This window comes from Oryx dammah, unplaced genomic scaffold (assembly GCF_014754425.2).
Source record: "Oryx dammah isolate SB20612 unplaced genomic scaffold, SCBI_Odam_1.1 HiC_scaffold_8, whole genome shotgun sequence".
Taxonomy (NCBI): Eukaryota; Metazoa; Chordata; class Mammalia; order Artiodactyla; family Bovidae; genus Oryx; species Oryx dammah.
The window spans coordinates 9,362,866-9,376,725 of record NW_024070192.1 but is presented as its reverse complement, the minus strand read 5'-3'; the positions used below and the strand labels follow the sequence as shown (position 1 = coordinate 9,376,725).

The 13,860-nt window shown below is 56.5% G+C and overlaps 1 protein-coding gene across 1 annotated transcript in view; it reads left to right on the top strand.

The window, feature by feature from the left end:
- Positions 1–13,860, top strand: part of DNAH17 (dynein axonemal heavy chain 17) — a 94,108-nt gene that overhangs the window by 58,828 nt on the left and 21,420 nt on the right. The window contains exons 51-61 of the mRNA XM_040244698.1: positions 983–1,144; positions 1,653–1,817; positions 1,930–2,121; positions 4,365–4,631; positions 5,317–5,478; positions 7,175–7,408; positions 8,497–8,661; positions 10,188–10,283; positions 10,422–10,639; positions 13,161–13,368; positions 13,613–13,728. Coding sequence (XP_040100632.1) covers positions 983–1,144; positions 1,653–1,817; positions 1,930–2,121; positions 4,365–4,631; positions 5,317–5,478; positions 7,175–7,408; positions 8,497–8,661; positions 10,188–10,283; positions 10,422–10,639; positions 13,161–13,368; positions 13,613–13,728 — 1,985 coding nt within the window. The remainder of the gene's footprint in view (positions 1–982; positions 1,145–1,652; positions 1,818–1,929; positions 2,122–4,364; positions 4,632–5,316; positions 5,479–7,174; positions 7,409–8,496; positions 8,662–10,187; positions 10,284–10,421; positions 10,640–13,160; positions 13,369–13,612; positions 13,729–13,860) is intronic.

Here is a 13,860-nt window from a genome sequence, read left to right as displayed (position 1 = left end):
TGATGGTAACTATGGTGATGGTGGTGCTGATGGTGACCATGCTGGTAGTGATGATGGTGGTGCTGGTGATGATAGGGGTGATGATCATGGCAGGAGTCATGGTGATGATGATGATAATGGTAGTAATGGTGATAGTGGTGGCGATGTGAGGGTGGGAGTGGGGACAGTGTGAGACTTGATGGTGGTGATAGTTCCTCTTATGGATAGACTGAACTAGCCACTGGGTTTGGCCACTTACATCCCCATTTCCTCCTCCAAACAACACATAATGCTCAGATATCCCCATTTTTGCAGATGTGGAGTCCAAGGCTCAGGGAGGTTAAGTCTCGCCCATCTCCTCCCATCTCAAGTGTCAGCTCAAACGTCGTGCCCCTGAGAGGCCCCTTCTCCTACCCACACACCCTGTCCCACCGTCCCCGTGTATGTCACAGCACACATCACAACAGGCGATACCTTGTGACTTTGTCTGGTTCTGTCTCCCCGCTACAAGGAGAGCTCCATGAAGGCAGAGTCCATCCCATCATCACTACACTCCCAGAACCCAGGACAGGGGCATGGAAAATAAGCACCCATTGAACTTTCCAGATCACTTGGTTGGCAAAGAGCTGAGCTAGGCCAGGCCGAGCAGGCTGGCTGTAGAGCTTGAGCTTGACGGCCGCCTCGAGGCCTCCCATAGTCGGCTCGCAACTGATCAGAACCCTTGTCCTTTTCTCCACCATCCACCCCATTAGAGGGGGCAGCCCTTAACCCTGTCTGGTGAAGAGAATCCCCCTCATCATCTCTCAGACCACAGACACCCGCTCCAGCCTCCAGGACTTGTGACCTTGGCAGTCTCTAGTTTCCTGGGCCCCAAGTGGCTACTGTCCCACTCTACCGTATCACTTCCTGGGAAAGCAGCCACTATTCTCGTTTGATCCGTGTGCGGCACTTGGCTTGCCTCCCAACACACCTAAGGATGCTGACCATCCCACGTCTGGGGCAGGGGCTCCTGTTCTCCACCGCAGAGATCCTGAAATTCCCACTGGACCTCGTCCGCCTCTGGCTGCACGAGGCCGAACGCGTGTACGGCGACAAGATGGTGGATGAGAAGGACCAGGACACGCTGCGCAGGGTCACCATCACTTCCACCAAGAAGTTCTTTGACGTGAGTCAGGCCACCAGGCCGCCCTGCCAAGCCCAGGAAGGTTCTGAGGGGCAGAGAGAGTAGGGGCCCCCAACAATCCTCGCCTCCTTGCAAGGGCCCTGGGATGGGGATGGGAAGGACCACGTTGGGTCCCACGAGATGGCTCTGCCACGTGGGTGTGGCCCAAGCGAGGAGGAGAGGCGCTCTCAGCAGGTCAGGAGCTGAAGACCTCTCCCTCCAGCCGCCGGGCAGAGACAGCTCTGCTCTGGGTAACACGCTCTGCTGGTGGGTCTGGGGTTTGCATGGTAGAATCGTTTTTCTGGACTGTTCATTCCCTTTGGGACACAGACCAGGAGCTTTTGCCCAGCAGTTTGCAGGGCCCCTGGCAGCATCAGTGTGGGCCCCAGCAGACATGACCTGGCCTCCTGAGGCCGTCAGGCAAGATCCCGGGGCTGCTGCTTGGGCTCCGTGAGCCCGTGGTAGCCAACAGAACAGCATCTTCCCCCCCACCACCCCCGTTGACGTCTAGGATCTCGGTGATGAGCTCCTATTCGCCAAACCAAACATCTTCTGCCACTTTGCTCACGGGATTGGAGACCCCAAATACCTGCCGGTTACTGACCTGGCTCCTCTGAACAAGCTCCTGGTGGAAGTCCTGGACAGTTACAATGAGGTCAACGCGGTCATGAACCTGGTGAGCCCGGGGTTCGAGTGGACAGCGGTGGGGCTGGGGCCAGGGGACGAGCGAGGGAGGCGCGTCCTGCCGGTGAGACACCTGGGGTCTCTCCGGCCCGGCTTCTTTTCAGGTGCTGTTCGAGGACGCGGTGGCCCACATCTGCAGGATCAACCGCATCCTGGAGTCCCCGCGGGGCAACGCCCTGCTGGTGGGGGTGGGCGGCAGCGGCAAGCAAAGCCTCTCCCGCCTGGCCGCGTACATCAGCGCCCTGGACGTGTTCCAGATCACCCTCAAGAAGGGCTACGGGATCCCAGACCTCAAGGTGAGGGCGTCGCCTCTCAATAAGCCGCCCTTGGCAGTGGGAGGAGGGTGGGGGAGGAGGAGCCTTCCCACTCCCCGAAATGGAGCATCTGACACAGAGACTGGGATGGTCACCGGCAGGGGCTTTATCTCAAGACGACAAAGGCCAGGGACACATTTGGCCAGGGCCCACGGCTGTGTGCCGAAGGTAAATGAAAGTGTGGGTTTCCGGTAGATGAGAGCTGGAGTCCCCTCAGATAGCAGCGGTGAGGGGGTTGGGTTCTTGCCTCTGGTCATCGCAGCCTGCCGCCTTGTCTTTCCCGGTTTTCCAGATTCAGTCATTCAGAACCGGTACTCACTAGCAGTCTCACTGCCTGCGAGGTTCTGCAGGGGTTCTGCGAGGGCTGCTCTCTGAATTTATTGAATAAACATTAGCTCAAACAGGTCTCCCATCCCCAGGACATGCCGGCGAGGCTTTTTATTGATTTATTTTTCCGGAAAATTTGCTCTCTCGGGGAACTGTGAGCTAGTCAAACATGATTAGTCTAGAGCTTATCATGGCCGCCGCTCAGATTAGAGCTGAAAGTGATTTGACCGTGTCCCACGGTGCCTCTCTCTTTGCCTTGGTGCTTCTGTGGGCCAGGACGAGGCTGGCCCAGGGGACCCGCCTCTCTGCTCAAGGCTGCAAGGCAGTCACTGGCCAGGTGGCCTTGGCAGGGGGATGGTCTGGACCCCTACCAGAGCCTGGCGCCCTGGGAACTCAGCAAGAGGGCGGGATGGTCTGCGGGCTGGGGCCCCAGGAAGGATAACTGGGATTGTCAGCTGGCTCTCAGTCCCGCTCTCAGGCTGTGCCAGGGACTGCAGCCTCCAGGTGAGCATCCGGCCTGTCAGAGTCCCCAGTACAGCTGCTCTTTCTATCAAACACTAGCCAGCTCTAATTTTTAAACCCAAGCTTTAAGGATGAGGTCTTCATAATGTAGGTCCTGCCTCCTGGATTGAATCAGAGCGTGTGGATTCTCAGCTGAGCCGAGCGGGTCCTCACTGACCCCCCCCCAAGTGCTCTCAAAGTGGAGAGAATCCTTGCACCCAGAGCTGTGTAGCGGTACTGAGTTTTCTCCACTGATAAAGCTTCTAGTCTGTTAGCTTAATCATATTGCTTTTATCTTCATGATTGCATCATACTCTTTGCCCTTGTGAGGGCTTCGTTCCCGTTACCTCACCCTGGGACCACCCGTGGCTGTTGCTATTTTATTGCCTGGCATGAGCTGCCACAGCTCTGTGATCTGTGTCGTCCCCGTTCACTGCTCCTGCACCCCTGACGAGCCAGCTTTGCACTCACCTCTTGTCATCATTTATTAAGTAGCTTCTGTAGATTCGGAAGTAAGGACAGCTATAAACAGAGCTATAGGACCTTGCATTCTATTAGGGGAAGCAGACTCCTGAACAGTTAGAAGATGTATTATTATTGTTCTGATAGTGTGGCAGTAAGAAGTTAAAAATGTAAATGTTGTTAGTATAACAGATACGTTCACAATTATATTATAAAGTCACACCAACAGCCATGGGCCCCCACTAGAAGCCGGAGACTTGGAGGTGGGGGAAGGATCAGAATCCAAGCCTGAGGGCCATCGTGTGCCTCGTGGAAAATCCTGGACATGGTCCCAAGAAAACAAGATACCATCAAGGACATTTGGGCAGAGGAGGGGCAGGATGTGTTGGTGTTCTGGGGCAAAGTGGAAGATGGCTTGACAACAGCAGAGAGTGCTCAGGGGTGATGGTAGGCGGGGGGTGCCGCAGGAACCCCGGCGACCCACAAAGACTGGAGCTGGGTGGTGCAATGAGAAGGGAGAGACAGAGCGAGCCCCTCATCGTGGGCCAGCACTCTGCCTGCACTTGTGGGAGTGAGGGCTTAGCTGGGCTCCCACCCACTGGGTCAGCTCCCCAGGCCAGGCAGTGGCATGCTTTTGACTTCTAGGAGCCCTCTTCCCGAGGCCAGAGTAGTGGCCCCCGGATCTGGGCCGGACCCTCTGAAGAAATGCTTTAAGCTGAGTGAGGGGCAGCAGCCCAGGGACCCCAAGGATGCTTCCAGTTTGGCGCTGTGGCGAGTGGTGCCTCCACAAGTGGGCCTCCTCCCCTCGAGGCCCTAAGTCTCCAGCTACAGACCCTGCCATTTCTTACGGGGCCGATCTGCAGGTGCCCCCCTGCCCTGGGTGGTGGTGGGAGATGCTTCGGCAAGACCTCTGAGGGTGTCTTCCTCGGGTCCAGCTCGACCTTGGTGCCCAGTATATCAAGTCGGCCGTGAAGAACGTTCCCTCGGTGTTCCTGATGACCGACTCCCAGGTGGCCGAGGAGCAGTTTCTGGTGCTGATCAACGACCTGCTGGCCTCGGGGGAGATCCCGGGGCTGTTCATGGAGGACGAGGTGGAGAATATCATCTCCTCCATGCGGCCCCAGGTGAAGTCCCTCGGCCTGGCAGACACCCGGGAGGCCTGCTGGAAGTTCTTCATTGACAAAGTGCGCAGGAACCTGAAGGTAGGGGGTCCTGGGGCCTGGAGGGTTCTGGGGGGTCTTCCAGGCTGGGTCTTCACTCGGGGAGGAGTTGGGAGCTGTTCTGCCTCTCACAGGAAGTAGAAAACTCTTAGGAGAGTTCCAGTGGGCTGCCTGGTGGACGTGGGCTGTTGGTAGTGCCCTGTGGCCGAAGAGAAGTGGTTTCTGTATGCGTCCTCCCCCATAGAGCACGTTTAGATAGATTAGTTCACCTTGACCTTCCACGTTCCCTCTTGGGGGACGCTGGCTAAGCTACCGGAATTAGACTGAGTGCTTGTTGGGTCCTTCTCTCCCTTCTGGTCTGTGTCCACTAGGACGGCTGACCTCTCCCCTCCCCGCCCGCAGCCAGGTGGCGCTGCTCTTCCCATACCTCCCTCCCTGCAAGGACCAGACCTGCTAAAGGGACCTGCGTCCTCGCTGCCCAGCATGGATGCCCACTCCCCACTCCCTCAGGCACCCAGCCGTCCTTCCCTCTTTGCGAGGGCCACCTCAGGAGGGCTTGGGCTCCCCTGCACCCCCACATCATGCAACGGGCACACTTCTCACCCAGAACCCTCTGTACTTGGAGACAAACACCACACACAGTTTCCCTTCTAAATGGGATTTCTGCGAAAGCAGCACCGTTTGGCATTGCCGTCCCCCAGCGAGCAACCTCTGTGTCCTCTTTTAGGTGATCCTGTGTTTCTCCCCTGTGGGCTCCATCCTGCGAGTGCGAGCAAGAAAATTCCCCGCTGTGGTCAACTGCACGGCCATCAACTGGTTCCACGAGTGGCCAGAGGACGCCCTGGTGTCCGTCAGCGCGCGCTTCCTTGAGGACACGGAGGGGATTCAGGTGAGTCTCGGGGCACAGAGCCAGGAGGGAGGGGTCACCATCATTTACTTCCAGGGACAGGATTAGGGTAAGGCACTCGCCTCAGGTACAAAACTTAGGTGGGCACCAAAAACTTCACTAAGATCAGCAATGTTTTAATGCGGTATTTTTTAAAAATCAATGCTGAAACATTCAAAATATCAAACTTATAAACAAAGGCCATCATTTGTTGATCTTGCAGCCCTGAGTCACTCTGACAGGGGAATGGTCATTTCAACTGGCTGGTGGTTCTGGGCTCCACAGGGCTGGTTCAGGGAGGTGTGATGCCCACGTGAGAACAGATGGAGAAACCCGGGCTTTGAACATAGTCCCTGGTGGGAGCCTGTTGCAGAGCTTGTATTTACTTTAATACATGTATACAGGTGTACACTTTCTCCTCCTGCCTTGGGTCCCAACACAGCTCAGCCCAAGGGTCTCTGCCCAGGGCTGCTCCCTCACCTGTAACCTGCCTTTTATAGGGCAAGACAAGTACAACGGAGCAATATAAGTCGTCTTTACTTTTTACGTTTCATTTACAGTGTCTGTCTTTTATCAAAAGACAGTGCCCACATTCACCATTTGAGTTCACTGCTGGCCTAGAAATGATCATTAAACTCTGACCCAGCTGATGCAAGTGAGCACAAGCCTAGGAAAAAATCCCACGTGGTTATTGTGTCTGATTTACTTTGAACACATATACAGTGGGATAAAATAAGCCTGAAATTAACCTCCTCCCTGGCTTTAAAGATGGGTCCAGTTCCCTGCTTGCACCGTTACAGCGTTCAGCTGCGGGATGAGCCGTTCCTGGGAACGCCGCTCTGACCATGTGTCCTCCATGCCCCAAGTGAACGCAGAGGCAGGGGCCTCCCAGGACCAGGGAATGGCTCCACCCCTGGCACCAGTAACGGCTGCCAAGTAGATGCCAAAGAAACACGTGTTGGATGAATACCTTCCCAAATCAAGGTGGCGCTAGTGATAAAGAAGGGCTTCCCTGGTAGCTCAGTAAGGAATCTGCCTACAATGGAGGAGACCCAGGTTCGATCCTTGAGTGGGGAAGATCCCCTGGAGAAGGAAATGGCAACCCACTCCAGTATTCTTGGCCTGGAGAATCCCAATGGGCAGAGAAGTCTGGCGGGCTGCTGTCCATGGGGTTGCAAAGAGTCAGACACAATTGAAGCGACTTAGCACGCGTGTACAAATGTTGCTCAGACAATTCGTGGGGCAAAGCTCCCAGTGCTTGTCTTCAGGCAGATTGGGGGTGCCCAGGTGGTAAGGGCTGTGATCCTGACATGGACACAGGACAGAGGAGGCTGGGAAAGGAGTTACTAACCCCCCAGGCCCACAACAGGAAATGCCCAATACATGCTTGCAGACTTGCCTGGTTATTCAAATATGTTGACTATATGAACGTGTGACTCAGAACAATCATAACCTCGGCTGTGAAAAGGTGCCCTGGTGGCGCCATGTCACCCTGCCCATGGGAGCCCTGCAGGCCTTGTCGTCTCGAGCCTCACTGGGCACCTGAGCTGCCAAGACTGAGGGGGGGTACCTCTTACCCAGCGTCCTTGGCAAGTAAGGGAACCCACCCTATGGTCCACTATGGCCAGCAGCCTCCTCTTCTCCTGGGCCGCTTCCACCAGGGCACTGGGGAGTGAAGGGGCCTGCCTTGTCTTTGTAGCCGGAAGTCAAGGCCTCCATCAGCCTCTTCATGTCCTACGTGCACACGACTGTCAACGAGATGTCCAAGGTGTATCTGGCCACTGAGAGGCGCTACAACTACACCACGCCCAAAACCTTCCTGGAGCAGATCAAGCTGTACCAGAACTTGCTGGCCAAGAAGAGGATGGAGCTGGTCGCCAAGATCGAGAGGCTGGAGAACGGGCTGATGAAGCTGCAGAGCACGGCCTCTCAGGTAAGAGGAGAACTGGGCCATGGGACGAACTTCCGGAACCATCCCCCAATGTGTGACATGCTGGTAAGGGGACCGGGACCCCCGCCTTGAGGAAACTTCCACTTGTAAACCAGAGCAAGGGTGTTGACCGTGACAGTGGGTCCCAGATCCTCTCGGGAGGCTGATGCCGCGTCAGGCGCATCCTGGGGGAGGGAGGCGCCCCGAGTCTGGAGGGGCTTGCTCACCCCGTCGGGTGCAGCCCTTGGAGGTGGGCCCACCCTGGGGTGCCGTTCACACTGCCGTGCCCCAGCGGACCTGTGTCTGCTGTACTTTCACGCCACGTTGATTGTTTAGTCTTCTGCCTGGTTTTGGGTGTTTTCCCTGGTGTAGCCCGGGCTCCCTCTTTACTGCCCAGTGTTGGCGTCTCCCCAAGGGGCCTGGTAAACAGCCCCCGAGCCCCTGCCTCCCAGCCAAAGGGGCAGGGGGGGAACGACCCCTGACGCAGGCGGTGCTACACGCGTCTGGCCACCCCATGGGGGTTGAGGGGGGCACACAGTGGTGGGGGATGTCCAAGAAAGCGCTTACAGGAGCCGAGGAGTGGCCTGCCCCCTCCCTGGAGAGGAAGGAAAGAGGAGCCCGGCCCAGCGGGCGTTTCTTTTTCCTCAAATGTACCTTCTGGAAGTGGTCCTAGGACACAGTGAATGAGCTCAGGAGAGGGCAGTTACAGCACCCTAGGGGCTTCCTCGATGGTAGAAATCACCAAGATGGGGAAGGATGTCTCACCCCATCACTCACCACTTCCCAGTACCCCCTCCACCCAGCCGCTTGGGGCCTCACCGGAGCACCCAAGGGAGCATTTCATTCCCGACCCCCAGCTCTCACAGCCCCACCAGCCTCCCCATGACTCCTAGGCACCCCGGCCACCTTGACTGCCACCTCCCCAAGCCTCAGGAATGGGTCCTATACTTGTGATGACCCTGTGTACACAGCTGGTGCTCAATGAATCTTACCTTGGAGAAGCTGATAAAGCACGGAGAAATGCACCCCAGGGAGCAGTAAGCAACTGGCTGGGACCCCAGCCTGCCCATCTCCCTCACCTCCCCCTCCAGGTGGACGATTTAAAAGCCAAGCTGGCGGTTCAGGAGGCAGAGCTCAAGCAGAAAAATGAGAACGCAGACAAGCTGATCCATGTGGTGGGTGTGGAGACCGAGAAAGTCAGCAAGGAGAAAGCCATTGCTGACGAAGAGGAGATCAAGGTGGAGGTCATCAACAAGGTAGGCGGTGGGGCAGCTCCACTCGGCCAGGCGCCTTCCCCGAGTAACCAGTATCTCCCTGTGGGCCCTGGCAACCCAGCAGGACCCCTCTAGGGAGGGCACCTCCCCCAGACGCAGGCCCCTGGCTCAGCAGAGGGCTGCCCTCCCAGGGCCCTGCAGTGGCATCTTCTGAGCTGGTAAGAAATGCAGGTTCCCAGACCCCAGTTCTGCTGAACCAGGTCTGCATCTGAGGGACATGCTCATGTGAGTCCATCAAGGCTTGAGAAGATGGCCTTGGAGCCCTGGGCCTCAGACTTCCTACACCAGGAGCCCCCAGAGGTTCCAACACCCCCGACTCTGGTGGGCTCCACGCTGAAGGTCCCTGTGGTCGGGCTGATTTCTCATCGCCCCTGTCTGTGTGCCCTTTGCGTCATCAGTCATGCCTCTGCCTGAGGGTCTAAATTAAGAGCCTCAATAATTGTCTGCTGTCTCTTGAGAGGGCCTGAGTCAGCCTCCTCCCACGGCCTACAGGAGGGGGAAGCCTGAATCCTTCCCACCAGCGCTGGAATGAGGGAGGGTCCCAGGAGCTCCCCTCCATCCTTCAAGGTCAGCTGCATGACCAAAGCCCTGTTAGGGTGGCCGGAAACGTGCCTGACATCTCAGAATTAGCAAGTGATACAGCCAGGATCCGAGCCAGGGCCCACACCTGCACCCTGAACCCTGGGACCTGGCTTTTGATACTCACATGCAGCTTAACGTCTGGGCGCCCACCCCACCCCAACCCCTGATCCCAAAAGGGCCCACCCAGGCGTTCTCCAGGGAGGCTGGGGGCCGCTTCCAGCACCGCCGGCCAAGTCAGTGCCTTCCACGCCCTGTTCCCTGAAGTCGGGCACAGGGTGGGCTTCTCTGGGAGGTTCTTTGCAGAGGGACCCTCTTCCTTCTGTCCACCCTCCCCCGTGCCCAGCACAGCTCCCAACCCCCACGGCCTTCTTCGTCCCCCTCTGCTGTCACTCAGGTCCTGGTTGATTGATAGGAAGCTTCTCCCAATCTCTCTGGTGCCTGGAAGCTCAGAGAGGTTCTTCCCGGCCCAACAAGTGAACGCATGCATGCATGAATGAATGAATGGATGTGTGAATAAGGGTGTCCCCACTTTAAGAGGAGGATGGCCTGCACCTCCGAAACTGGCCCAATCTGGAGGGATTCCACAATGGCACCAAGAGACGAGGCCTCAAAGCCCTGCGGGGTGGCCTGCATGGCCCCAGGTTTCTCCTCTGGGCCTGGAAGCTGGAGCCAAGAGAAGGCAGTGTTCCCCTTCTGGACTCCCAGGTCAGCTGACGGCCCAGGGCCTTCTGACCTTAGTGTTTTGGGGCAAAGGAGCCAGCAGACATTGGGGGGGCAGGAAGGTGGGCTCTAGATGGTGACCCAGAGAGTGAGAGCAGAGGGGAGCGCCCCTCCTCACCCCTCCTCACCACCCTTTAGCGCCCCCCTTCACACGCGCCATCCACATGGACCCCAGCACCCATCTTTTCCATCTGGCTTCCTTCCAGAATGTCACCGAGAAACAAAAGGCCTGTGAAACGGACCTGGCCAAGGCAGAGCCAGCCCTGCTGGCCGCGCAAGAGGCCCTTGACACCCTGAACAAGGTGAGGGCAGGAGGAGGAGGAAGAATCAGGGCCCAGGACCTCTGAGCTGAGAGGAGATGCCATGGGGTCACTGCCGGGGGCCTCCCGGCCCTGTTGAGGGCTGAATCCCCACTCAGGTCCACCCACCTGTCTCTGCAGAACAACCTGACAGAGCTGAAGTCCTTCGGGTCCCCCCCGGATGCCGTGGTCAATGTCACGGCCGCTGTGATGATTCTGACCGCACCTGGGGGCAAGATCCCCAAGGACAAGAGCTGGAAAGCTGCGAAAATCATGATGGGCAAAGTGGACACCTTCCTGGACTCCTTGAAAAAGTTTGACAAGGAGCACATCCCTGAGGCCTGCCTGAAAGCATTCAAGTGAGTTGGCACTCGGCCGCCCCCATGGGGTCTGCCCAGGTCTCATCTTGTCAGGAACACATCACGTTCAGGCCCTGTGTGGTCGCGAACCTTCTCCCGCCTGTCCCTGGCTGCACACTGCGTGGTCCCAAGGGAAGCCTGTGCTTGCTGGGGGCAGGGCAGGGTCTTGGGCAGCACAGAAAAGGTGGGACCCCAAAGCCAGCAGGCAAGAGTCTGGGTACATCTACCTGGACTTGAGCTACCAGGGCATCAAGGTGAAACATGATCCCAAGCTCGGGGGGAGCCTCATCACCCTCTGTCTCCCCAGCCTTGGTCGATCTGGCTTCTTAAATGGGGTGAGGGTAGGGGTGGATCGGAGGGTGGGGTCGGAGGGGTGGTGCTGCGTGCAGGGAGCATGCACAGGACCCTGCTGTGGCTCCTGGCACTTTAGAAGCAGCAGTGAGTTTTAGCCTTTTTGTATCTTGTTCATAATTTGTCCCAGCTGTGCATGCATGTAGTTATTTTTAGTCCCTTATAGTTTCTTTGCACTTGTTGCTCAAGGAGACGTTTGTCCAGGTGCAGTCACTGCAGCAAAGGGCCCCAGGTCCTAGTCCGTCTTGAGGTGGGACTTGGAAAGGGTGTGTGGAGTGGGCACTTCTGCATCTTGCCCCGTAAATCCAGTAGCACGAGCATTGGTGAGCACTGCACTTGTGAGCAGACTTCCCAGGTAGCACTAGCGGCAAAGAACCTCTCCTGCCAGTGCAGGAGACATTAAAGACGCAGGTTCGATCCTTGGGCCAGGAAGATCCCGTGGAGGAGGGCATGGCAATCCACTCCAGTATTCTTGCCTGGAGAATCCCACAGACAGAGGAGCCTGGAGGCAACAGTCCACGGGGTCACAAAGAGTCAGACACGACTGAAGTGACTTGTGAGCACTCTGTGCCTAGCCATCCCCCCAAAACCAATTTCAGGGCCAAGCTGACCTGACCCCAAGCGAGAAAGGGAGGACTTCCCATGACCCCAGTGACCCCAGGTGAGACCCCAGCCTCTCAGTTCCATCTGTATCAGAAGAGAGCTGGACGAATGAAAAGCATCTGATGACTAAGGACTAGTGTGAAGTTCAAGAGAAACACTTCCAGACTCGCCTCCAGGAAGCGGTCTGTGTTAACATCTGGCATGTTTCCTTTCAGTCTTTTTTCTAGATTTTCCCCCGGTAATTGAAAGAATACTGTATATATGCAATTATCTGTTCTGCTTTTTATTTTTTACTTAACATTGCAGGAGAAAAAAATCTTTTCCCTATCTTGTCAAAACACTTGATCTGTTTCATTTTTTTTTTTTTAACCACAGATGAATTGTAATTTACTTAACTATACCTGCGCTGTTGAGGGTCTAGGCTGTCTCCGTTTCTGCCATCATAAATAGTGCCATGATAAATGTCTTCTCCTTGTCACCCAGCAAACTTCGCAACTGCCACCTCCCCATGCTGTCTGGAGTGTGCTTAACAGATGCAGACCCACTGCCTAAACAGAGTGTAAAAAATGCCAGATAGAGGAGGTGATGGGCTGTGTTCCCCACCTAAGCTCAAATCACACTTCAGTTATGATTTTTGAATCATCCATTCAGAATTCCTTCTGCAGAAATCTCAGTCCGTTAACGCTCAATGATGTCGCCATTATTTTAAAAACACTAGTTTCTAGAGCTTCTCAACTGCATCTGCGGGCACGGTTCCTCATCACTTTTGTGAGATAACCCCTGTAACGTCACCTCTTTGAAGTCTTACCTGTAGACCCTTAGCCTCACCTGTGATGCTGGGCACTGGTTCCAACACTTCCTGTTGGCATAAATCTGGGCAAGTTGCCAACCCCTGAATACGTTTTCTTGTCGAGGGCCGGAGTGGTTGCAGAATGAAAGTGAGACCAGCTACGGAGGCAGCAGGGAACAGAGAGTTAAGGGGGGGGGGCAGGGCAGGAAAGCAGCTTTTCTTCATCTTGATATCACTACTACTTTTCCCTTTCATAAGCTTCCCTGATAGCTCAGTTGGTAAAGAATCCTCCTCCAACACAGGAGACCCTGGTTCAATTCCTGGGTCGGGAAGGTCCGCTGTAGAAGGGATAGGCTACCCACTCCAGTCTTCTCGGGCTTCCCTTGTGGCTCAGCTGGTGAAGAATCTGCCTGCAGTGCAGGAGACCTGGGTTCAATCCTTGGGTTGGGACCGGAAAGGCTACCCACTCCAGTATTCTGGCCTGGAGAATTCCATGGACTGTACAGTCCATGGGGTCGCAAAGAGTCGGACACGACTGAGCGACTTTCACTTTTTTCCCTTTCGTACCCTTAAATCCACTCCAGAGGCCAGAGTTCTGAGTTTCGGTCTTGTCTTCTTTCTGTGATCATTAAGACACCAGAAGACAGTATGTTAAATGTTCTGCTCCTCCTACGGCTCGTAATGGGCGCCGGAGTCACAGACAGATGCGGGAGTAGAGGTGGCAGGTGCAGGGTGGCGGGAGCCTGTGTCCCCAGCCCGCTGTCGCTCACTCCCCAGGCCCTACCAAGGCAACCCGACCTTTGACCCCGAGTTCATCCGCTCCAAGTCCACGGCTGCCGCGGGCCTGTGCTCCTGGTGCATTAACATCGTCCGCTTCTACGAGGTCTACTGCGATGTGGCCCCCAAGAGGCAGGCCCTGGAGGAGGCCAATGCCGAGCTGGCCGAGGCCCAGGAGAAGCTCTCCCGCATCAAGAACAAGATTGCTGTGAGTGCGGCCTGCAGGCCCGGCCAGCCACCGTCTCCGCCTGAGAGGGGTTGGCCTGGCCACCCCTGTGAATTACTGAGCATCTGATGTGGGGCCCAGAATACCCCCGAGGCCGCCTGCCTCGGCCATGCTTGTGGCCCTCAGGCCCCTCGGGGATCTCAGCCCTCCCAGGGCTCAGCTGCCTCTACTCCCGGGAGAGCCAGGGGCAACACAATTTCAGGGCCTTCCCACCTTGGCTTTCCAGGAACTCAACGCCAACCTGAGCAACTTGACGTCGGCATTTGAGAAAGCGACGGCCGAGAAGATCAAGTGCCAGCAGGAGGCTGACGCCACCAATAGGGTGATCTCGCTGGCTAACAGGTGCCTCACCCCCGACCCCATCACAAGACTGTCCTGTCCTCAGACCCGCCACCCCCGAAAGGGATGAGCCCACAGAACAGCCTCTGGGGGGATAAGCCCCAGGTGCAGCCCCCGCTTTCTGAGCACAGAGAG